The 27,470-nt window shown below is 32.3% G+C and overlaps 1 protein-coding gene across 2 annotated transcripts; it reads right to left on the reverse strand.

Moving 5' to 3' along the window:
- Positions 1–12,322: 12,322 nt before the first annotated feature.
- LOC125862276 (protein ANTHESIS POMOTING FACTOR 1) lies at positions 12,323–25,026 on the reverse strand. 2 transcript variants are annotated; one of them, XR_007446031.1, is made up of 11 exons: positions 24,867–25,026; positions 23,658–23,758; positions 21,209–21,318; positions 21,064–21,130; positions 20,511–20,610; positions 15,091–15,207; positions 14,881–15,018; positions 14,447–14,525; positions 13,441–13,490; positions 12,761–13,129; positions 12,323–12,660 (listed from the first exon to the last, which is right to left on the reverse strand). XR_007446031.1 is itself a non-coding variant. In XM_049542315.1 (10 exons), exons 1-10 carry the CDS (start codon positions 24,936–24,938, stop codon positions 12,959–12,961), a joined length of 1,005 nt encoding a protein of 334 aa, XP_049398272.1. In that variant the 5' UTR covers positions 24,939–25,026; the 3' UTR covers positions 12,759–12,958. The 2 variants fall into 2 exon arrangements, 1 of the variants encoding a protein (XP_049398272.1); XM_049542315.1 differs by lacking the exon at positions 12,323–12,660 and having other exon boundaries at positions 12,759–13,129.
- Positions 25,027–27,470: the final 2,444 nt, after the last annotated feature.

Here is a 27,470-nt window from a genome sequence, read left to right on the forward strand (position 1 = left end):
TAATTTTCTCATGAATTCCATAGTTTTGGCCTATGATTTTGCATACACCACATGTTTTCTTGCTACAAATTCTTGTTGACTTGTCAAGGCCTAACGAACAAGTAACCATTGCACCATGGTAGAAAACTCTCTCTACTCTTTTTTAATTAGAACTTCTCGCAGATCTTGAATCCATCGATATCTTCTTGCATTCTTCAAAATTTCCAATACCTTTTCACTATGGTTCACTTTCAAAATTTTCTCAATTTTGTATCCTATTCCATGCTTCTATTAGAATCGAAAAATATCTTCCACTATGATTTTTAAAGGATTTCCTTCAACAATATCGTCTAACAGCTTAAGTGGTTTATGCACATTAAATCTTGGAGAGTCACAAATGTTGGTTCAAGAATTAAACACCAATCTTTTTCTTGATTTTGATATCCCTTTGTCTTCAAGTGGATTTTTTTCTTTCTTTGGAGAATTAGTTGAACTTGGCTTTGGCTTGAAGCATCTAATAGTAGTACTTGGATGACAGACAAGAATTGCTAGAGATGTCATTAAGAGACATTTTTCAGCCATATTTTTTACGTCTCTTTTTGGTATTGGGAATGATGCCTAATGTATACAAAAAAAATTCAAAACGGCTAAGAAAATCTCCATATTAATGATCAAAATCAAGAAAAATACTCAATGTGATATTATTTTTAGTACTTTATAATATGGATATTTCAGAACTTATGAGGTGTAAATTAAGTTCAATTATGATGATTTTTATAGCCATTTGGATAACCTAACATATTCTACAAAAGGAAATTTATGGATTCGAATCCAAATCTTAGGGATTTTAATGAGTTAGATTTATTCCGATTAGTACAATTAATTAAATCTTTTTTTATGTACCATTTTTTTAAAAATATATATAAATATAAAGATCACCCCCAAATTATCTAACCAAAGTAAAAAATAAATAAAAAGCGGAATATCTAATCCATTATGTTTTCAATTAGTTATCATGCATCTAGTTAATTCGATCCGATAATGCGCGATCTATCAAATTATATATCATGATTTTATTTTGTACGACCCTTTGAAAACATTAATTATACAAGATTTCTTACTATTTTATCTTCATTGGTATTTGAACAATCATAACATCACTCCATGATTGAGGTATTTGTACTCTTAAAAAACAATTATTACTAGAGCTAACAATTTCAGTCAACATTTATGAGATCAGTCATTTTGCTCATATTTCAATCAGTTGGATCACATATATTTCAATTTGATAAATATGAGTTTATCAATTCATTGTTAATCTATAAAAATATAGACAAATATGAATATTCATATTATGCCGTGACAAGTCAACTCAATATAAATCTACGAGAAGAAATCAAAGACACACATTTTAATTAATTGAAGGCTAAATATGTTGAGTCATTTAGTCAAAATCAATATTCTCTAATCATTTTTTGATACCTTTTTTTTTTCCATTGTTTTTGTTTACATTTTTTTTTCGTTCTCCTGCTACATCACTAAATTGAAGTTTTTTTTTGTTGGTTTTACTTCCTCCTAGATCTTATTTGTAGATTTTTTTTTTTTGTAATAGATTTTATCTACTATATTTGTAAGCAAAATATATTTTTTGTGAATCGGACAATAGTAGTAAGTATGTTGTATTATATTCTCTTTGGTGTAGATAAATTTTGATATGAAAACTCTCAAATAAAAAAAAAGGCAACTTAATACACTAAGCTCTTGCCACTACTAAAAAACCTAAAAAAAACGACCTCAAAAGAGGTCGAAAAATCCAGATCTCGCAAGGTTAGAATTTATAAAAAAAAAATAAAAGAAAAAGAAGTATACCTCCGAAGGTTGTTTTTTAAGTGCAAATAATCAGAAATATGCTAACGAACCTTTGTAGGTCGATTTGTTAACGCCAAAAAATGAAAAAATGCAAATCAACCATGGAAAATTATTTTCTAAAAGGTAAAATAAAATATCAAAATCGATCACCTGAGATTGATTTTTTTAGATAAAATAATTTATTTATTTGCAAAAGATCGACCTCAGAAGGTTGATCTTTTATTTGTTTTTGCGAACATAAGTTACACGTGCTTTGGGTGTTGTTCAGAAAGGGAAAACTCAAGTCTTGAATTGACTATTTGATTGAATTGAGGCAAGTGATCTCCTTAATCTTGTAAATCTAGTAGAATAGTGCATTTCCCTTCATTATGTGTGTTGGGGAGTAATGAGAATGAGGTGATGGGTTCATTGTTCCATTTGATTAACCTTAATGAATAAAAAGAGAATTATTGAAAAGGCAACGTGTTGATCATAATGCTTGTGAATTGCCTTGTTATGAAACTTATTTAATTGGTTGATGAAATGCTTTGATGACATTAATGTGGATTTGAATCACTTGAACTATTGTCTCTTCTTTATGGTGTGAAATTGCTTATGTGCATTAATGTTACTGTGTACTGTGATGAGACATGTGATATTAGGTCGAAGGAAAATAATTTCAACAAGTTACATGATATAAAGCCGAAGGGAAATGGTTCCGGCTAGTGATGTGATATAAAGTCAAAGGAAAATGGTTCCGACTAGAGATATGATACAAATTCAAAGGGAAATGGTTCCGGCTAGTGATAATGTGCCGAAGGGAAATGGTTCTGATAAGTAATGTGACATAAAGCCGAAGGAAAATGGTTCCAACTAGTGATATGATATAAAATCGAAGGGGAATGGTTCCAACTAGTGGTATTGTGTCGAAGGAAAATGGTTCTGGCAAGAGTTTACTATTGTGACTTGATACATTTTGATACTTGTGATTGATCTACTTTCTACTTGTGATTGATCTACTTGTTACTTGTAATTCACATACTTGATATATGTTGGTTGTTGAGTTGTGACTATTATATGTGGTTAAGCCTAGTGAACTGTGTATTGTGAAACTGTTAGGTTGGACTAATTTCTATGTAGGTTGTAGTTTGAGAAGTTTTGGTTGGGATGAAAAGAGTAATCAATTTCTAGATAGTTTGTCTTGTTTATTTGGTTACTTGTTGAGTACCGTATTGATTGGTACTCACTCCTTGCTTCTATACTTGTGTAGGTTACGAGCCCGGTACCGTGTAATTGCTCTTCTTTTTTCTCCTATTTCTGAGGCTTGTCGAATGACTGTTGAGAGGTAGTTGTTTGTCATCCCGATTGGCCTTCTTGTTCCTTAGTTTGTTCTCTCTGAGCAACAAAGACATTGAGACTTGTAATTATCTTTCATTTCCGCACTTTATGTATTAGTGACTTGAACACTTGACAATCAGGTTTTGGGAGTATATTAGAATGATTAAGTTTTCTGCTTTTATCTTGTTCTTGTTTCTTTTTCCGCATTTCTTTCGTTTCGTTGAGTTGAGGCTAACTTGTCTTTGCGGGAATAGACAAGTGTCATCACGTCTATTTTTGGATAGTGGCATACGCAAAGGGGTAGAGGTTGGCCAAAAAACTATTGGGGAGAATTGGTTAGACAAGACATGGCACAACTTCATTTTACCGAGGACATGACCTTAGATAGGAAGGAGTGGAGGTCGCATACTAGGTTAGAAGGTTAGTAGAGGTAGAGTGTGGTCTTGCCATTTTTATTTTTTTTATTATTTATCGACATATGTTGTATATTGTGTTTAGATTATCACTTTATTTTTGTGCTAGTATTGTTCTATCTTGTAGGACTAAACTGTTTTTTGTGTGAACTAATATGCTTTCTTTATTGTTTTCTTCTTCTCTTACTTGAGATTGATGCACTTAAGCCGAGGGTCTTCCCAAAACAACCTCTAGACCTCCATGAGGTAATGATAGATTTTGCATACACTCTACCTTCTCCAACCCTCACTTAATGAAATTTCACTAAATATATTGTTATCGTTATTGTAATTGTCATTATTATTATTATTAAAATTATATATGATACTTATTGCAAAATATTCTTCAGAGTTGAGTCCAATTAATTTGTAAATAAAATTTATATACTCAATTACTATACCTTGTTCATGTTCTCTCCCATGTTTCTCAAGTCATTATCATTACACATTTCCACAAAGTATTTATTTTATGTACATATATTTTTTTTATCGTGAATTTGAATACAAAATATTCAAAAAAATTTAAATAAATTTATATATGTAAAAACTATTGTATAAATCACAAAATTTAATCATTCAAAATATTTTGATATGAGAAACTCATTTGATTCTCGAAATCAATTTGGACCAAGGACTAACCTCATATATATATATATATGAGAATTCTAGGTCCGCCTATGTGGCACCCTTAGAATTAAGGAATTTTTTTTTATGTTTTTCTTTGTACTTTTAGGTTTTTTTGTTTCCTATTTTATTTTTATCTTTAAACCCTCTTCTTCAGCTCTTGTGTCCATTTAGACAGTTCTATTTCTTCGGTCGCGTCTCTTTAGGAACTACCTATTAAAAATAAAAAAAATTATACACGCTGTTGTATCTTCTTCGTCGTGATAAATTTCATCTCTAATTTTTATAAAGCTTCTCTAATTCCTTGTAAGTCTACTTTTGACGTTCACAAAAAAAAATAATGAAACAAAACTATAATTTTCTTGTAGTTTTTCCTCCATTCAACATGTCAAAAGAAAAACTATTTAAACTCAACAACCAACATAATTTATCTTGCCCAAATAATTTCTCCATTAAATAGATAATAAGTTTACATTAATTTGTTTACCTTTTTATTTCAACTAGCTAGATCTAACAAATTAAGGATAAATTAGCTAACTAGTCAAAATTCCTAACATAATTATTAAAAATATTTACACTTTAAAATAATTATTAAAAATATCAAAATGTCAATATTTTAGCAATAAAGTGTATCATAATATAATTCATCTACCTTCCTTTTATTTCTCAGATTGAACCCACTTTTTTACTAAGGATGAAAGAAAAAAATAAAAGACTCCAGTACCTACCTTTCTCTTTAAATTTTTTACCCAAATTTTATCTTTTCTCTTTCTCTCTCATGATTTCTTCCATTATTTCATAGCCTCAAGTAACTTAAATCTTGTCTTTTTAAAATAAAATTCCTCCATTTTTCTAACAAATCAATCAAAAGATTTTCAACCTTGGCTGAAGTGAATGCGACTGATTTGCGATTGTTTTCATCAAGGAAGAGAATTTTGAAATAATCGATTGGAATTTCAAAGTGAATTTGACTGATTTCATTGAACTTTAAGATTGTCGGTGAAATATAAAAACGATCAGGCATTCATTAACTGCTGATTCTTTAATTTGTTTGGAAGTGATTCAAAAATAGGTATTGAAAAAGTTATTCAAAAATGAATCTGGATCGCATTTTGTATGTTGGATCTTCACCTGAATATCTTCACAAGCTACTATCCGAATATTGAATTTAAAAGTTAGATGGTCATTGAGGTATTCAATTTGGGAGTTTCGGGTCAATATCTTATCCAACACACTTTGTTGGACGACATCAACATTCAACAATTCTAGTTATCTCTTCAATGATTTGCATCTTTCACACATGCAGAAGAACCAAAAGGAGATGAAAGTACAAAATCACCGGTCATATTTCAAAGTAAAAAAATAGATTTTTAAATATGTAATATGTTTGGGATACAATCAGTGAATGAATAAATTATTTTGATTTTGGTGTATGCTGAATGCTTGGAATACAAAATAATTTGAAATCCTATTTAGTAGATGTTCTATAAATTAGACATTGAATATAATATATTTCCGGAATACATAACAGATAAGAAATACATTTTTTGTCATGAAATACAATTCTTTTTTAAATACAAATTTTTATTGTTACTATGATTATAAATTGGTATGTTTTGATGATTGGAATACAAATATTGTTGGAATTTTAAGAAAGAATATACGTTTTTTGAAAAATATACAAACCAATGTTGTATCCTTTCTAAATGAACATGAGTTTACATAAATATACGGATACAAATATGTTTTTTATATAACTACAAATCCATTTGGAATACTTATTAGAATCAATACAAACTAATAAAGAAATACAAATGCCATTATACAAATCCAAACATGAAAACCATAATGATTCGCATATCATACATATTGGAAAGAATACAATCAATTACTTTTGAAATTGTAATAGATGATTGGAATGAATACAATCAATTACTTTTGAAATTGTAACAGATAAGAATTTTATGTGATATGTTCTTTTATTTTTAAATATTCTCTCCCATGAATTTCTCCTTTCTGATATTAAATAATTGTATTCTTTCAAATCAAATAAATAAAAATACATAAATCAGAAGAATAACAAACTAAAATATTAATTAATAACTACTGAAAATGTTGATAAGAGGTCCCATTAAATTCTAACATATTGATATTTTGAAAATTTTCCCTAAAATTAAAAAGGTCTAAGTTTAAGGAGGTTAGTAACTAATGTACCACCACTTTAAATTTCACACTCAAATTTATTGATGTTTCATTATATTTATATTCTGAATTTGTGATTGTACAAAAGAGAGTTGTTTAATATCTTAACAATTGGGTTTAACAAGAATAACTAAAAATTACATGTAAGCTTTGAAAAAATTAAATAAATAGGGCGTATAAATGAAAAAGAATTTTATGATGTTGGTCTGATTTTTTAGAAGAAAAACAGAACAATGAAATTGTTGATGGTGAGAAGAGGGATGAATTTATTCAAGACGAAAAAAAAAACATGTGAGAAGAAGAAGGGAGTTGTATGGTAAAAAGTTCTTTAAAGTATTATCTTATTGTAATAAAATAGAGTTAACTTCAAAAAATATGGGAGAAGAAGAGTTAGTTTGCTTTAGAGAGTTTTTAGTTGATGTTACTTTGATTAGAAGAATGTGCATTATGAAGAAAAAACATAATTGTTGAAAAGTTACCACTATGGATTACAATGTTGGTAGTTTCTCCATTGCTTGAAGTTATGTTGTGTCATTTCCGGACTATAGTACATCAACTTCTATCCAAACGTCATCCTAGAGTCTAAAATAAATTGTCGTCTTTTCCTAGGATCTCTAATTTCTTCATCGACAACGTCGTTGCTTCACATACAAGGATGAAATTTTCTGTTTCTGAGAAAATCCTCCTGAGAGTTAATGACTTTGCATGTCCATATTTTTTTATTTTTAAATTATCCTTATCTATTATTACTAAATTTTATCACTAGCGATTGAAAGTTGATTGAAGTGTTAGTCAAATTTTTGAGGTATGTTATTACAAAACATAGGTCTTTTTCTCGTTAGAATGATTTATTATCATCATTGGATATATCATAGTTTACTCCCTTAATGTATGCATTTTCTCGCTATTTTGTTATCTCCTTAATATTATATTGACTATTTTGTTTAATATGTATATGATCTCACTTAAACAATGCTTTCGTCGTTTTAGTATTTTTCCTTTTTTCCTTCTCTATCGGCCCTTCAAAATATTTTTGGGGTGAATTATGACTATTTTCAGCAAGCTTAATTTGAAGAATATGAAACAAAATCTACTCTAAATGAAAGTAATAACTTAAGCTACAAAATTTTTGTCTATTAACATTGATTTGTTGTCCTTCCTGTCCCAAGTCATTTATGAGCATTTGAGTTATTTAGGTTAGACTCATTTTCAATTTTTTCATGTTTGAGATTATCTTTTTGACATTATTTTAAAATTCAAAATTTTGATCTACTTGTACTTTCATAATGCAACAAGTATACAAACATATTTCCGAAGAAGTTTCAAAATTGCATAGATGAAGCATCTAGAAGGACCTTGAGAGTAGCAGTATAATGAATAATGAATTTCTAAAAGGGGTCAAAATATCATTTTACTGTTGTTAAACAAATTTATGTTTCTCATTCTATAAATTTTTTTCAGTAACAAAGTATCAATAACAAAAAGCGGTAAATATATATTTGGCCTCAGACAAGTAGATTATCTCTACAAAAAATAATTATGTCGTTGTGGTGGTAATTAACGGTCTTAACTTATTTTTAACTTATACTAATTTTGAAAACTTCACAATGTAATTTTTTTTCACAAGAAGTATTTCTGACCATAAAATTATCAAAGGAAAAATCACCCCATATATCTATTTAAGGCTTAATATTACAGTCTTTAGATGTACTTTTTTTATATTACTACTTATAACAATTTAATTACAAGTATTAACAGATTAGTTTTAATTTATAATTTATTTTATTTTATTTAATTAATTAGTTTTTATTTTTATAATTACATTATAATTAATAAGTAAGACAAATAACATTAATATTAGAGAATCAATTGTCATTATCTCTTACACCATTTTAGAGATTTTTTTCCAGATTTCACACAACAACCCCCACCTTCCTCTTTTACCCACACGCAAACCCCACACCCCCACCCCCACGTTTCTCTTTTACAAAGAATTAACTTTTTCTCTCTCACTATCTTCAACGTTCGTCTTCTGCATTCAAAAAGAAAATCAGTAGAACTCTTCCACATTTATATGATTTAATGGTGGGATGAGATCTACACACGAAGAATGTGGAGAAAGCAGTTCATAAACTTGTCACAATTATACCATTGTTTTTAGCTAGCACATGATTTTATGGTAAAAGACTCGACCTCTATTTCAATAAACTACCTACATATGTTGACAAGCCTCAATCCAAACCCAAATTAAAGTTGTATTTATAAAGAATGTGCCTCAACAAGATCCAAGCTCAAAGTATATATTCATATCTTATTGTGTTTTGTTCATAATAAATAATTCACTTTCCTTCTCAATTTTTTTTCTTCAATGTTATTTCAGCGATTGTGGACTGTACGCATGTCTCTATGCTAAATATATTAGCGATGTAGTTTTTGATATGTACTCATTCACATTGATGCAAAGTACCACTGTAAAAGGTACGCCACAATCACTTGGCAGTATGGAAGAAGCAAGAACGTTGATGACACAATTAGTGAGAGTGAAGTAACTAGAATGGTTGCTAGCAAATTTCGTGGACCCCCTCATAGCAAAAGAACATGCTTTAGGATACTACCAATTATCCTACACTAAGACCAAGAAAATGAACTTTGAAATGCTTGATTGTAGTTTAGACTTTTAATTATTACATGTTTTGATTTTGCATGATGTATATTTCTTTTGCTACATTTTTTGACAACAACATATTATATGCATTGTTTTACATTGTCAGATTTATTCTTCCCAACTTTATACCAATTAGATATCAATTTCATACATTTTAAATTTTAGTCTTTGTTTTAAAATTTCAAGTTGGATACCAAGTGGCTTGTTTTAGATGTCTAATTTGGTTGAAATATCAATTACATTTTTTTTTCACTTTTCAGTGGAATATATATTGGATACCAATTAGATACAACATTAACTTGTTTTAGGTTGTCTAATTTAGTTGAAATCTCAATTACATGTTGGTATTTCAATTTTTCCGATGAGATATCAGTTGGATACCAAATGTCTACCAGTTGGATACAACATTAACTTGTTTTAGGCTAACTAATTTAGTTGAAATCTCAATTACATGTTGGTTTTTTAATTTTTCCAATGGGATATCAGTTGGATACCAAATTTATACCAATTGAATACAAAATTAATTTGTTTTAGGCTGACTAATTCAGTTGAAATCTCAATTACATGTTGTTTTTTTTTCAATTTTTCCAATGGGATATCAGTTTGATACCAAATGTATACCAATTGGGTACAAAATTAACTAGTTTTAGGCTGACTAATTTAGTTGAAATCTCAATTACATGTTTTTTCAATTTTTCCAATTGGATATCAGTTAGATACCAAATATACTAATTGGGTACAACATCAACTAGTTTTAGGTTGACTAATTCGATTGAAATCTCAATTACATGTTGTTTTTCAATTTTTTCAATGGGATATCAGTTCATACCAAGTGTACAAATTGGATACAACATTAACTAGTTTTAGGTTGACTATTTCAGTTGAAATCTCAATTACATGTTGTTTTTTCAATTTTACCACTGGACATCAGTTTGATACCAAATTTATACCACTTTCATACTAAGATTTGACTTAATTTTTCCAGTTGATATCAATTATATACCAGCATTATCTAATTTTTTACTATACATTTAAAAAATACTGAATACACAAATGATTAATTAGTGCACATAATAAATGTTTTGAATATATAAGTCATTAACTTAAAAAGATAAAAATAAATCAAAACATGCGTTTGTCACAATAAAACAACCAAGTCAAAATAAAAATAAATCATGTCTTTTTTTTCAGCAGGGTAATTTGAACATATCTTCCTGTTGTGTCCCCCCGACGACATGTACTGCATGTAACCTTAAACCTCTTGAATTTCAAATCAGCAAACCCTTTCCAGCATTCAAGTTGTGGTCTCCCTACAGTCTTTTTGAACCATGTGACAATAATTTATGCTCCGACACCTTTTGAATTTATTTTCATGTTCCATCATAAATTATTGTATCGGTATTACAAGATACAAAAGCACAAGTTACTTTTATACATATGTTATATCAGTATACAAATTTCATACTATTTTTATGCATCCTTTCTATACCTATTTCATGCCAAAAGTAAACACTGGTTCATATAATATTCATGCCAAAAATAATACAAAATCATACAATTTATAATTAGCAATAGTCGTTTATTAAATAATGAGTATACCAATTTCATCCCACTATTATGCACAATGTCATATCAATATAATATCAAAAATAAAAATTGAATCATACCAGATTTGTGCCATAAAACCTATAAATTTCCACACAAATTTGATTCTTCTATTATACCAATTTCATATAAAATTTACGTCAATTTTTCTACCGAAAATTCATACAAAAAAATCAATAATGGTTCATACAAAGAATGAACAAATTTAGCTATAGACATTTTTAATGAGTATTCATTCACAAATTAGTAGTGTACAAATTATCGATTATCGTACATGTCTGGTATTAATAGTATACAAATTCCAAAAACAAATCTCTAATTTTTTTTTAACAAGAAACATACCAAAAAATAAAAACTGGATCACACAAATAATGAATAAATTCAATGTTCATATCAAAATATAAAATTATACATTTTAAAAAAATGTCATAATTAAAATTATCATACATAACAAAAATATGAAATCAGTATACTAATTTCATTCAATTTTTATGCACACTTTTCATACCTATTTCATGCCAAAATTATACTTATTTCATGCCAAAAGTCGTCACTTTTTCACAGCAGAGTCATGTCACTATATTACCAAAATAATACCACGTTTAACTATTAATTGTCATTTATTAGATAAACAATATACAAAACTCATTCAAATATAATGCCAAAATCGTACCAACGTGGTATAACCAGTGTACCAATTTCAAATAAATTTTATGTAATTTGTTTAATCACAAACATACAAAAAAAATGAATGTTCATATCAAAATCTATAACCAATTTCAAACAAATTTAATGTAATTTCAAAAAATGAATGTTCATACCAAAAACGCCATAATTAAAACTATTATACACAAACAAAATTTGAATTTTTTTTTAACGTTTGATTTGTATACCAATATAGATTAAAACAATCGCAAAAAACACTAACCGGAAGGATCTCATCTACCACCATGCTTTATTAATATTGATAAGAATCCGTCCATTACAAGAAAATGAAGATTATTGAATAAAAACGAATAGGAATTAGATGAGAGTGACGACTAACTAGAGAAAATATTGAGAAGAGAAAGAAACGTTCAAACAAAAACGAAATTTGTTTTGAACAATTTTAACTGCTTTAAGCTAAACAAGGAAAACAAATATTCCTTTTTTTTGAATCTCATAAATTTATGCTAATTAATAATTATCATCAATCAATTCAAATTTAATTAATACACCTATTTCCGTTTTTTTCTTTTTTTTTTCTTCAAATTCGATTTATTTTCCTTTTTTATCCTTTAATTTTTTTCAAAATAGATTTTTACAATTAATTAAAAAATCTTGTTTTTTAATTTAATGTTATAATCTGAAATTTTTTATTGTTACAACTTGAAAGTTTTATTCTACTGCTATAACTTGAAAATATTAGTCTAATAAATGTCATATATAAAATTTTCACATTATTAAATTCTATATTTTTCATGTACAAAAAAAAATAAAAAAAGTGACGTTTCATTGAAAGACCGATCAATATTAACATGATTATATTACCAAACATATATTATGATAAATAATGTAAAGATAAAAATGACTAGATATCTTCAAGTCATTCTTTATAGACTTACGATTCTTGAGATATGTGATATTATCAAATCATTTAATTTATATTGAAACGTTCTTAAATTTTTTTATTTTTTTTTATAATAGTCCATTATTGGAAAAGATTTTCATAAGCTTAATGAAATTATTTATAACCGCACGACGAGCGGTTACATTACCTAATACTAATACATACACATCACTCAAAATCAATCTTATGTAATTACTCCCTCCATTGCATATCGCTCCCTCTAACAAAATAACCTTTTAGCTGTCTAATTACTCCACCGTCACCCTCGACATGTTTGCCTAATTATATAGCAAAGCCTCATTGTACACACCACCTAAACAGACTTGCAACTTTTAAAACTGCAATTACAAAGTCACGTTTGAAGTCAATATGGATCTTCAACGATAACTCGTCTACACCCAATAGCTAAAAGTCAGGATCGGAGGGGAGAAAGCTTACCGTGGTAGAATGACGCTCGCAGTGGGCAAAATGATTGAGAAAATCCATATCGAAGAGATAGGGTTTGAGAAGCCAAAGGACATATAAAATTTCAAACCTTTGGAAATAAAAGCGCTGACAAGAATCAAATCAACAATGGCAATATAACTTCTAAGAGTGCCCAGGTGTGTTTACACCCACATGTAACTTATAAAGACATCATTGAGTAAGAGTAACTTGTTCTTCTACTTGGACTCCAGCGGCTTCACCAGGACCTCTATGATCAGGAATCCAAAAGGTAAGAACTGATGATGCAGCAACAAACATGACTCTTCTTGGCGCCCATTTCAAGCACGATGCCACACCTATGTGGCTATCCCAGCTACAAATCTATCAAAACAGTCATTTTTCTTAGTCCTTGGAAGATCAAAGAATACACAAACTGTACTGATGAGTAATGGAAAATTAAAGCCATAATATACATCTGATAAAAGAGCATATGAAATAAACATGACATGTGTTCAAAGGTCTAGGGTAAACACGGAGTGTAGATAAGTTCTCCTTATGAGTAATAAGGGTACACAAAAAGGCACGATTCTCAAACAGATGGATCAATGATTGTCCAAATTTCCAGCTCCCAAGACCCAAATGATAGCTGTAAAAAAGGCCCAATAGAGAGAGAGTAACCAAAAGGAGGAGACCTTTTTTTGCGTGTCGATGTGCCACGCATGCAAGCTTCCATCTCCTGAACCTTAAAGCATGAATACAGACCATTTTAGTTCTAGTATCAACTATAAGATCATAGAGAAGAATGCCTCAAGTTTGCATTTGACAGTGAGCACTTCATATTAAGAACAGGATGAAAAATAAGAACCAAGCTTGACAGCAGAACAATTCTCATCAAAGTGGAGGCGCAAGACAAAAAGAATTACAGGGCTGGCAATGCATGATCACTATTGCCCAAAGATAATTTTCACCATAATTCCTAGTGCCAAAGATTCTTTTCCCTCATACTCTTTGTCTAAACAATGTCTGCAATATGTTCTAGCTTCTTTCTAGCTTCTTGCTAGAAAACCTATTTTTTCCATTTAACTTTTTCCTGAAAGGGCCCGAAAGGTGTTAAATTCTGATGACCGGCCAAATCATTGTGCTTATACAAGGTTACTGGTGGTTCACAACTTAAATACAAGAATCGTACTAGTCAAGCTCTAAGATTATAGGTATACTCTTTCACTTTCTCACTCATCTATTTTTATTTCAGTAAATGATCATTAATCAGTAAAGATAGAAAATGAAAAACACTTTCATACATGGTTAACATTTTTGTAGTGTGTCCAAATGATAACCTATGCATAACTGGCAACTAATAAGGCTCCCAAGGTCAGGCTATGAAATATTCCAGAAAAATAAGGACCAAAAAGGCACAAAGATAGGGCTGGCATTCTGGAAGTACAGAATACTGCTTCGACATTCCTATAGGACATTCGACTTTTTTTAATGATGTCTGTGTCCCCAGACAGCTTGCATGCTCTCCAACTAATTCATCTGGCAGTCTGCTACGGTCCACAAGCATAAATGACATGTAAACATACACACCAAGGCTGGAGTAAAGTGGGATCATGCTAATATCTAATATCTAAGCTCCAACAATAATATAGGAAGATTATTCTTCGGTTAATAATAAGCTCAAAAAATTTAACCTAATACCTGAAAAAACATACTGGCCGTCTGGTGTAAAGGTTGCCTCCATTGCTATCGGGGAAGGATCCAGATTAAACCCACACCGCTGCACCAGTAAAATAGTCATTTAGTGTTGGATAAGTCCGCAAAACATCATGAAAAATAACACTCGCTCCAGCCCATTTTATGTGGCATCTTTCCTTTTTAGTGTTCCCAAAAAGAGTGTCACCTTACTATAATTAGAAACAATTCAACTTTAAAATTCTCTTTTACCTTTAATGAAATGATTTACAACCACACAAATATCAAAGGATTGTTTTAGACCACAAGTTTCAAAACTCTTCCTTTTTTTCTTAAATGCCGTGCCAAGTCAAACGGTGCCACATAAAATGGGATGGAAGGAGTAGGAAACAAGATAAGAATCTAGAGCAGAAAGGGAAGAATTCTGATGGAAAAATAACCTTCTCTCCTGCATAGGCGTCAAGCACATAGATGCTATTACTAGTAGTTGTTAAAAGCATTGATTTTCCATCATTGCTGAATTTTATGTCACAAACCTCAGCTGTATCTCCACCCACTAGGAAGGTTTCAAAGGGACCCTACATATCACAACATAAGAAAAAAATCATTATTTGTAATGCAAAAGGAAGCTGAACTTTAGAGGCACAAACCTTGTCAAAATGTCTTGAATCAAACAATTTGATGGCACCCCCTTCCATTGCCACTGCAAAGACGAGGCCTTGTTGGTCATAAGCAACTGCAGGCCTACCTCTTAGACGCAAAATCCCCTGAAAACTGCAAGAGTGAGTATATATCACAAGCATGTGTTTCATAAGGTAGAAGTTTGACAAGCTAGTACCAACTGCTGGTGTTCTTTACACTAACTTAACACTACAGCACACTGGACCTGAACTTCTAATATTTGTGAGAGCTAACAAATGCTAACATAACAGCTGATTAGCATCCAACCTGCTCAAAAGTAAGTGGGACTAAAGGCATAGATAGTGTCTTCACCCCAGTCATGCATGCACAAGCAAATGGCTGTAATCTGAGGCTATTTCTGCCACAGTTGCAATTCTACAATGTCAAAAAGGTTCCTAGTGAACCTGGGAATTTGCCCCTAATCACTGATGAATTAACATCTGAGATCATTAATTAACATATAAGCCCACACTTGAAGAGTATAGAGGAATAAGAACTGATATTGAACCTATTTTGTGACTAGCCAAATTGACTCTGTAAATACAGTTCTTTCAGATCAATGAGTACCTAGTCTGAGTAATCTAAAAATAATATTCAAATAAAATGCAGCTATGCACCAGCTTGTTTTTCTTTTAAAAACAGTGTTTTTAAAAGCGAGAAGTGCAAAAAAAGCAACAAGGCTTTAAGCGAAGCGCACACTTCATTAAATTGAAGCACAGTTTTAAAAGAATATCAAAATAAACAGTGCACTAATAAGTAATAATATAACTAAATAAACAAGAGCTAGGAAAAAATAGTACTCCTCTATTGCAATTTGTTTGTCTTACATTCTTTTTTAGTTTGTTTCAAAAAAACACCACTTTCTATATTTAGAAACTCTTTACACTCAGTATTCTACCTGGCATGGCCACCAGATTCAAAGGACATTTTGATACATTACACACACCTTTAGACCAAATCCACAAGATGCATGTCTTCTTTACTTTCTTAAACTCTATGCTGAGTCAAATCAGGACAAACAAACTGTAACAGAGGGAGCACCTATCAGCGAATCTTTCAATTTAGAAAGTAGCTTAATATCCTCCATAAGACTAGCAAAATCAAAACAATATTGTTTAGAACTTTTATTCTTCATCAAGATTGTCAAAATATTCATCTTCAACTTCATCAATTAGGACTCGTCGTGTAGCTACTTCTTTTCTCTTTCAAGATAAGTGTTGGTTTTTAAAAGATAGTGAAACAAAAAAGGTTGAAAGAATGATTGAAATTTTTCTCACTTTAATTTTATTTAGCATGGAAAGCTTTAAATAACCAACTTGAAAACAAAAAAAAGAAATTGCACAAAACCTGCAAAATAAAATTCAAAAGCCTACAATATCTCAACTAAACTCATCTATCAACAACAACATACCTAGTGAAACCCAGAAGTGAGGTCTGGAGAGGTAGAATGTACGCAGACCTTACAACTACCTCGTGGAGGTAGAGAGGTTGTTTCCGAATATAAAAGAGACAATGGAGAGAATATAGGAAATAGCAAGGAATAGTGCAAAAGTAGCCAAAACAACAATTAAATCATGTTATTATTGAAACACCATAAACAACAATGATACTGATTTAAAAAAAATACAGGTACCATTGTAGACCCTAGTCTACCCTAAGCAAGACAACACTACAATACCTACTACCATTCTACCCTAATGCGAGTCCTCCACACCTTCCTATCTAGGATCACGTCCTCGGTATCCTGAAATTGTGTCATATATTATCTTATCACCTCTCCCCATTACTTCTTCAGCCTTCCTTTGTCTCTCCCCGTGCCCTCTATAACCACCTCTCGCACCTCCTCACTGGTGCATCCATCCATCTCTTTTTTACATGTTCAAACCATTTCAGTCTCGTTTCCCTCAACTTGTCCACCACAGGAGTCACCCCCACCTTATTTTGGATATCATTATTTCTAATTTTATCACTCCTAGTATGACCACACATCCACTTCAACATCCTCATCTCTGCAACATGCATCTTATGGACATGGGTGTTCTTGACTGACCAACATTCAACCTCATACAACATTGTCGATCTTACCACCACCCTATAAAACTTACCTTTGAATTTCAGTGGTACCTTTTTATCACACAAGACTCTAGAGGCAAGCCTCCACTTCATCCGCGCCGCACCAATACGGTGTGTGATATCATCATCGTTGTCTCCACTCCTGTAGATTATAGACCCAAGATACTTGAATTTATGTCTCTTGGGGATATTTTATGCGTAAAGCCTCACTTCCACGCCTACCTCATGCATCATGTCATTGAATTTGCACTCCACATATTTTGTCTTAGTCCTGCTCAACCTAAACCCTTAAGCCTCCAAAGTTTGTCTCCACAGCTCTAACTTAGCATTCACTCCATTGTGTGTCTCATCAATTAGTACTATGTCATGCACAAATGTCAACAATATGGCACCTCATCTTGAATGTCTCGCGTCAATACATCCATCACCAAGGAAAATATAAAATAGAAACAGGCTTAAGAGTCGACCCCTGGTGTAACCCCATCTCCATAGGAAAGTGTTATCACTCCTTAGACATCCAATAGTTACAGGAGTAGTTATTTCTTTTTAGTAGTAGTTACTTTCCTGTAGTTAGGAAGTCATGTCCTAGTTTCTAGGGGTAGTTATCTTATAAGTGTTGTATTTAAACTATTTGCTTGTCTCAGGAAATGCTTGTAAAGTAATTTCAGTTTTTCAGTACTTTTAACTCAAGAGATTGCAGGTGCTCTCTAAACGAACCAACACCATAGGTCGTAGGAAGAAAACTTCAGATTTTATCTTGCACCGTCCCATAACTAGATCCATAACAAGGAACCATATCAGAGTCAGGAGTTATGGGAGACCAAATTCAACATCAACTAGCACAATTGGTGAACTTGTTCCAAGAAGAATGTGCAACCAATTTCGCCAGACAGGAAGCAATAAATGTTCGCTTGGATGCACTCGCAAAGGATTTAGAGAATTCTAAGGTCGATTCTGATTCAAATGAAAAAACAAGTTATAATTGTGGTTGGAAGGGAAAAATTAAAGTGGCAGGAGGGTCAAGATCAAAAGTAGGAGGAAGTTACATCATTCCTCGACATACAAAGTTGGATTTCCCACGATTTAATGGCCAAGAGGACTCTTTGGGATTGTTGAACAGATGTGAACACTTCTTTCAACACCAACAAACTCTAGAAGAAAAAAGGGTTGGACTTGCTTCTTTTCATTTAGAAGGGAATGCACAACTTTGGTTTCTTCAACGAGAGATAGATATGTCTCAACCATCTTGGGATGAATTCAAATGTCAATGTAACTTTTGTTTTGGGCCACCAATCAGAAGTCAGAAATTGGGAGAAATGGCTACGTTATGCCAGATCGGGTCTGTGGCAGATTACCAAGAAAAGTTTGAGTAGTTAATTCGCGGGCTGGTACACTCACTCAGTTGCAAATGATTGAACTTTATATCAGCGGTCTTACTAATTTAATAGCAATTGAGGTTGAGTTGCATAATCCTTTAGATTTGGCTACGGTGATGAGTTTATCCAGGCTTTATGAACGCAAGGAACAACCTGTTTGTTCGCAATTGTTAGATGCTTGCAAATCCAAGACAGCAGATTTCTCAGCTCAACAACAAGCCTAATTTGTGAAGAAACTGACCAAATCTGAAATGGACAATAGGCGACTTAAAGGACTTTGTTTCAATTGTGATGAACCATTCCAAGGTCATCAATGCAAGAAATTATTTTGGATTGACTTTATAGACGATGAGGAAAAGTTTGCTTGATTGGAGAGAAATACTAATACTTTTCGCACTTAGCGCTTGAGGACAAGCATGATTTGAAGGAGGAGAGTAATGTTATCACTCCTTAGTCATCCAATAGTTACAGCAGTAGTTATTTCTTTTTAGTAGTAGTTATTTTCCTGTAGCAATGCAGTTTTTCATTCCAGTAATGTTAGGAAGTCATGTCGTAGTTTCTAGGGGTAGTTATCTTATAAGTGTTGTATTTTAACTATCTGTTTGTCTCAGGAAACGGAAGAAGAATAGTAGTTTCAGTTTTTGAGTACTTTAACTCAAGAGATTGTAGGTTCTCTCTTAATCAACCAGCACCATAGGTCGTAGGAAGAAAACTTCAGATTTTATCTTGCAGTGTCCCATAACTAGATCCATAACGGGGGACCATAACAGAAAGTGCTCCGAGTTTCCTCCCACCATTCTTACTTGCGTTTTAGCTCCTTTGTACATGTCCTTTATCACCCTAATGTAGGCTACTGATACACCTCTTGCCTCCAAATCATCTAACTAAATTTAAATTTAAACAAAGACTCCTCTTACCACCAAACTACTTAAAGTATCAGCTCTTTTGAAAATTGAAAGATTTGCTAATAGATACATTATTTTTTTGAGCTCTTGTTTATCTAGTTTCCTTTTATTTGTTCTATATTCATTTTGATATTCTTTTAAAATTACGCTTGAAGTGAAGCGTGCACTTTGCTTCCTGCTTTAAGCTCTAGGACCCTTGTCATTTTTGTATTTATTGCTTCTGAAAACACTATTGCAAAGTCCATAAGTGGGAACCACAATTACACATGCCAAGTTTAGTTCACAGAGAGAACAACTCAACCTTAATAAATGTAAGTGGTTTCCGGTTCTACAAAAGATTGTCCTAATTTCCTCAACTTGTCCAAAAGCTCATTTAATTAGTTTCACTTTTTCTTGGTTTTGTTTCATTGGATAGGATTAGGGTTTAGGGTTTAGGGTTTAGGGTTTAGGGTATATGTTGAATAACACCTTTTTTCTATGTTACTAATCGTGTAATTGGACTTTCCTCATAGAGTGTTGACTTAATAGCTAATGTAGTTGGAATGGGAGACTAGAGTTCAAATCCTAACAGAGATAAAAAAAAAAAAACTAGGTGATATCTTCTCATCTTCTTAAGGGAGAGGTAACATGTACCCAATGGATTAGTCAGATTTTAAGAAAGTTGGTCAAGCAACCGTTACACCCCCATNCCCCCCCCCCCCCCCCCCCTTTATTAGTCCACTAAGTTACTAAGAGCCTGTTTGGTTTGACTTAAAAATTGGTTAAACCTACTTCCAAGTTATTTTTCGCTTTTGAGAGAATTTGGCAAAGTTAAAAATAACTTAAAATAAGTTTAAAATGACTCTTTATAAAGTTAAAAGTAGGTACTCCCCTACTTATTCATTTTTTAACTTAAAAGTTACTTAAGTTTGACTTTTTAAAAACTACCTTTACAAAGCTACTTTTTTTAAAGTTAAGTCAAACAGGCTCTAAGACAAGTCAATAAATCTTTGATAATTGAAGACTAGGTTCATTCCATAAAAATGTGATACCAACCTGGCATGCATTTACGCGAAGATCCCATATTCTCACACTATGGTCAAGAGATCCAGACAAAAAGCTGTCATTAACCGGAGACATGCACAGTGACACAACCCTGCATCCAAATCAGAGTAACAGAGTCAAAGATAATCATTATGTCAAAATTAAGTGGTAGGAAGAGGGACAAAAGGAAAAGAATAATGTCAACGGATGACTGTTACTATACATAAAATGTCACCCATTAAATGTCTGTTATGTTTGTTTTGTAGGACATTTCGTCCTTAACCGTGGATTCATTTCTCTTCTACCTTATAACAACTATTATTTCTATTCGGAGAGAACATACATAAACCTCCATAACATCTTTTTAAATCCAAAAGAAATTATTTGAAAACAAATGCTCAAATTAAATCAGTAAATCAAGCATTCTAGGCACGTGTACAACCATTTCAGCATAGTAAGAACTCGTAAGAAAATCAGGTAGGCCATTGTCTATCCCCATATTTCTACAGAAAACACAGATTGTTCTAATTATTACTGAGAAAAATACCAAGAAAAATGCACCAACCTCTCTTTATGTCCCTTAAAGTAACGAAGACATCGATTATCGTACATGGATAGGTACCGCAAAGACTCTGGCAGCAGACACAAAGCAACATGTAAACTATCCTTTCATGTAATTCAAAATCAGAAGTTCGTTTAAGGAGAATCACCTCCATGCACATCCAAGTTGTGTATTGAAGAGCATATAACAGAATGAGGGTGGTGGGTAAAGCATATTCGATCAGCTCCATGCTTCTTATGATATGTAGTCTTCAGCAACCTGAAGGTCAAAAAGAACTTGATAGGAACTACATATTCTGGTCTAGTTAAGATAGCTCATAGAGACATTAGTTGCAGTATGCAAAAGTTAAAACTTGCTGAAGGAACAAACAGAATCATGTCTTGAATCAGTCTAAAGCCTAAGGGGTCGTTTGGTAGGATTTATAAGAATAGTGTTGAATACGGTGTATTAGTAATGCTGGTATTTATGCTTGCAATAGTTATGCTAAGATTATTTATTATGCAATGTCTGATTTGGTGTATCAAAAACAATATGCATTGCATAATTTCTAAAAGAAAATTATCTGCTTACAAAAATACCCTTCATAAGCAGAGGAAAGGATGTGGAAAAGGCTTTGAGGGGCAAATGTGTCTTTAACCATGCTAATACATTCATTAAAACTCTTTGCATTGCTAATACCATGATTTCCCATGTATTAGTTATACTTAGCATAATACCGAATACGACTGTATAACTAATGTAGGTTAAAAAAGTGTACAGAACAAAGTATTAGCAATGAATGCATTGACTGTATAACTAATGTAGGTTGAAAAAGTGTACAGAACAAAGTATTAGTAGTAAACAAGCCTAATGCATACATTGTTTTTTCTAAACCATCCTACAAAACAACCCCTAAGTTGTATAAAAGATTTCAAAATGGAAAAATACGCACAAGGTAATTATATTCTCCCCAACCTAATAGTATTTTTGTCAAATGTGGAACTAGTATGATTCCATCATTGACAGACTTTCCTCTAATGATGGACAATGAAGATAATCTGGAAATGAATTTGAACCAGTAATTTAACCGCTCCTTGGTACATTAATTTTTAGAACTGAGAAATACCCTAGATCCAATGGCACCGGGTTTGAAACTCGGTGTATAATGGGTTTGCCCCTTAGAACCTTCTCCATTTAATACTAAGCTTCTGTCTAAGGTAAGGTCGAACCTGTGAAATGTGCCTAACCAACACATCACACGATGCGATGTTACCACTGGACCAAAGGCCTGGGAACATTTCCTTGGTACATAATCAACAATTAAAATGGATCAGTCGCAGTCAAGACGACACCAATAGATCGCTCCAGCCCAAAAATATTTAGAGTCAAGCTTCTTAACATAGCTTAAATATTCATGTCAAAGTTGCTTTTCATGCTTAAGAGCCCTGTAGACAGGAGTTCTGTAACTTCCCAAATAGTCGCATATGGGCCTACCATGGTAAAGTCATTGCACTCTTGTTCTGATATAATGGCCACCTTTGGAAGTGATGTTCTTAGTTTGCCATACTAATCAACCAATGGCGCAGTTCCAAAATGATTGAAACTTCTTCAGCCACTTTTTTTCTATAACGTTTAGGTTTTTCTATGGAATGGCTGCTGCAGCCTAATGCAGTCCTCCTGTGAACCTATAACTTTTTAAAATGCTCTTCTACTATAAGTTCTTCACATTTTTAAGCCCACGTAGTAACATCTTATATTGATTGAAGGATTGCTTTCAGAATACATGAGGCTTTTTGAAAATACATAATCACAGAGAAAAAGACAACTATAGGAACTACAAACTCATAATACCAGATGATTACATAATCTGTGCATATACTCTTTATATATGAAAAATACACTAACTTCAAAAATATTAGTTTTAAACTACACAAAATCAACTAATTTATACTCACTCCATGCCAATTTACGTGACAGAGATCGAATTGGAGATTCAGATTTTTGAAACTTGTGGGCAGAAATATGTCATAGAAATTGTGTGGCTATAAAATTGTTGAAACTTGTGGCGTTAAACAAGCCATGGTATTTGTGAGGTTATAAAAGCTTCTCAAGGAAAAATGGGAAGTAGAAAGTTAATTGTTTCCAAATTTAGAATTGTCTCATTCTTTTTGAATGGACTAAAACCGAAAGTGTGTAACAAAAATTTGAACGGAGGGAGTAGTACTTAAAAACATGAAGTCAGTGACAGAATTTGCAAGCTGGAAGAATATGATGTTGACAGAACCTGATAAGCCCAAAAATGGGTAATGATCTGATGGAGATTTACAAGTCGTTAAATAAAGGAGACAAAAGACAATACTGAAGGTTTGCACCCTGGTTATGATCTGAACAATAACATATTCAAGGATTGTTGCTATGCTTTTTCTTATTATAGTCCTGTTCTGTAAAACGAATTCCAATCTCAGATGACACTATAAACATCATATTTTGATAGATGATGAATGATGTTTAATCTACTAATTTGGCATGAATCATGACCTGCCACAATAATGTAAGTGGACAATACATAGGAAAATTACACGAAGAGCTTTTCTTGCAAGCTTGTTTCAAGAACTTACTTTCCATTGGCAATGTCAAAAAGTCGAATTGAGTCATCCTCACTAGCGGTTATCAGCAAATCTTCTGTCCGATGAAAATCAAGTGAGTTTATCTGCCCACCCTAAAAAAAAAAAGAGATATGCCCAGGTAAAAGCAAGGTTACCGTAGATCCAAAGCTAAAATTAATAGATTGAAACAGCGATAAAAAATATATGTATCCTGATAAAGCATTACATTAACGATAAGAACGTCTCACAGGATGCAGAATTTCTAGTAAAGCTACAAGATAACGGTAAAAAAAAAAAGAAAAGGCCAAGAAAGATTAAAAGAATGATGTTGCATAAAAGGGCATGAATGTGTACGGTGAGCTCAAAAGTATGGATCTGTCCCTAGGTTTGTTTACAATTAGTCATCATTAATCTTGTCTATCCACATTATGATAAAGGGTTTCTTTGATCGCATATCGAAAGTAGAAAGCATCATTGATTTCATCTTCAACTAGCTATTTTTCATTTAAACTGCAGTTAAACAAATGCATTAAGGAGAGGGGGCTGGTAGACATAGGACCAAGTTAACCAAATTCCTATGTCCTCTTCTTTGCTTTGCTGTTATCCTGAATGCATCTTAGTTCTTCTTTCTTCAATCATTTTTAGTATGCTATTTTTCTGAGTCCTAGAACTACTTTGACCACATATGAACCATTTACATTATGGAAGGCGGAAGGTAAATGTTACATAGCAGCAACAGCAGTAGAATATGGTGTTAGATTATCACTAAAACTATGCTATTTCAAAGACATTTGGTATCACAAGAAGTACTAAAGTTTTCTCCAAAAGATAAAGTACCTAAACAGCTACAGCAAATGGCGCATTGATATTAAAAATTACAAATTATAGGATGTGATATATTTAACAAGGACTCATCTTAATCTAGAATATACCAAAAACAATGACCCTAATCCATCTATCATCTAAAACTCAAATTCCATTGGGTAAAGATGTTACTTCAATAAAAATCAGTTGTGATGCCCCCCAAGGGGATCGATCGCCAAAGAGTTTCAGTCAAAAATTCACATGTATCAAGTCTTTCATTCTCCAAAAGAGGGCTCAATTATTTATTTAGTTGTTCATTCCTTGTGTTTAAGCAGATGTACTCAACGGAACCGAACCCAACTAGCTTGGGACTCAAAACTCTCAATTGGATATAAATGTGTCGAAGGAGAAACTCACAAAATCTGAGAAAGTGGCTCCAACGGCCATGCTCCCAACAATGTCATCGGTGAGCTCCGACAGTGCCATCATCTTTGCAACAAACTTCTATGCTTATAGGGTTTTTATACCCTCAAAAGCTAAAAAACCATTTGCTAAACGCTGCTCACCGGCATTCTCAAAGAGCACCATGTGTGTATAATATATATAAAATGTTAGAGAAATTATTAAAGTAGTCCTTAATGTATGAGTTTAGATTGATTTGGTACATCATATAATTAGTTTATGGAAAGAGAAAACACAAAAAGTGATACCTGAAAATTGAAATTGTCTCAAATTTTTAAAAAGACACTTTAATTATATGGTGTGCTATTATTCTTAAACAATTTTGAATTGATTCATTTTTTGTCTACCTGACATTAAAGAAACGTGAGCAATATAAAATATTGAATTTTTATTTTTACTAGTTCGTTTAAAAAAAATTCTTGTTATTTTAACCTTTTTTTCTTTTTCTTTCTTCTTTCTTCTCCAAAAATTTGTTGTCATCTCCATTGAAACTCCTCATTTTCAATGTCATTTTTACCACAACTCCACCTTCCTTTTACAACTATTAGCTTAACCTCTCTTCAATTTTAAAATTTTATCGAAATATTTTTTTACATTTTGTAAGATTGTCATAACAGGAACGATAATGTGTACTTGTTAACAACAGCGAAATGATAATGAAATCTTGTGAAAAATTACTCCAAGTCCAACTTTGAGTCTCAAGGAATCAAAGTTATGTTTTCACAAACTATATGTCACTTTTGTTTGGTTAATATCAGTAAAGAAGATTTTTTGTTTCTCCCTCTGTTTTTGTATTCCTCACTCTCATCTTCTGAAAAGTATTCAACGCTCATTTAGAAAAAGAGGAAATAAGTATATGTTGAAACAGTTACAAAGTAATTGTTCTCATCCCTTTTTCAAATTGGTGCTTATCTCTTTTTCAAAAAAAAAAAAAAACTTCGGGTCGGGTCGATCCACATGAGCGACCTGCAATCCAAAACTTACGTCTCCACTTCGCACATGGTGGACAAGACCCAAATCAATATGATATCAACTAAACACACGATTCATACGACAAATAGTTCGTGCGATCTGTGAGTATTAAGGCTTACTTTCAAGGTTTTTACAAGCCCTACATAGGAATTCAATCACATGTGGAAAGAATTCACTGTTAATTTAAGGACACTATTACTCACAATAGCCCAGACTTCGTTCACTACTTCAGTAGTTACTTATTCGATCCCTCATCCTCGTAAAGAGGTTAACTCGAGTTCATGTTTAACTTTATACACACAATTACACTCAATACCAACATGGTTAGTGCAATAGCCGACTTATGTATGTAGGTTTATTATTTAATTAATTGTCTTTCCTTTCTACTTAAATCTATTTGTTCCTATTCAACTGCATTCCTAGACATGCATTGTATTGCCGAATCATTCATGGTTATTAGTAACATGCTAAAGTAACAACATCGATTGAAACTTCAAAAAACAACAAAAGGTCAAAGGGTATTTCATTGAAAAGTCATTTTAACTTTTTAGGGTCTCACACAATTGTCATGCCCCAAACTACCCCCGAGACGTGGACACGGGACCTAGGACCACAAGTGATCCCAAGCTAACCCTGCTGGCATGATCATGAGCATACTAAAGATAATAAACTGACGTGGAAGCTAAATCATAAAGTAAGTCTGAAAAGATGGGGAATACCCATATACTATAACTAAGATAAATGAAAACTGATGAGTTTAATAAAAAGAAAATATTAACTCAATACTAAGCTGAATCTAACTATGTCCGAAATAAGCCTCTAAACTGACTAGAAATGTTGGGACATGCCCCAACTAGATCTAGCAAAACTGAGACTAAAAACTAACAACGATAAAGATAAACATGTCACTAGTCCTCGAAGAATGAGGACTCACTACTGATGTTATTGAACTGAAGATCGGGAACCGATCTAAGCGTGATTTGGATGCTAAGAACCTGAACTGTCACGACCCAGGAGCACCCCCAAGTCATAACAAGGCGTACTCGACCCCGAAGGGGTCTTATACAAGCCACATAGTCATTCATTACATTCAATAATGAAAATAGTGCGGAATAATAAAAAAAAACTTATTTATATCCACACATTTAAACTTCTTAAAACAACTTTAAAAACACACAGCGGAAGTCTAAGTCTCACATGGCCATCTTAGACACAGTCGCAAACATAAGTAGGGACACGACCCTTTACAATCAAAAGAAGTCTATTACATGAACAAAAGAACTTAAAAGTCTTGTCCTCGAATCCATGAGGACATACCAAGTCTTGGAGGAAAGCAATCCAACACTTCAAACTAGCTAGGAGGGATCACTTGCCGGAACCTACACTTATAGTAAAAATATGAAGAATATGGGTTAGTACACAAAATGTACTAAGTATGATGACCATGCAAAACATGCTTAAAAAGGGACATTTTAGTTAGAAACCATGCATTATGCCACCTTTTTGAAATATCATGAACAATAGCATAAAAGACATACAAGACAAGCATAACATCAAGTAAGTCATAATATCACCTTTAAACAATAT

The sequence above is a fragment of the Solanum stenotomum genome, chromosome 4 (genome assembly GCF_019186545.1).
Source record: "Solanum stenotomum isolate F172 chromosome 4, ASM1918654v1, whole genome shotgun sequence".
NCBI classification, from domain to species: domain Eukaryota; kingdom Viridiplantae; phylum Streptophyta; class Magnoliopsida; order Solanales; family Solanaceae; genus Solanum; species Solanum stenotomum.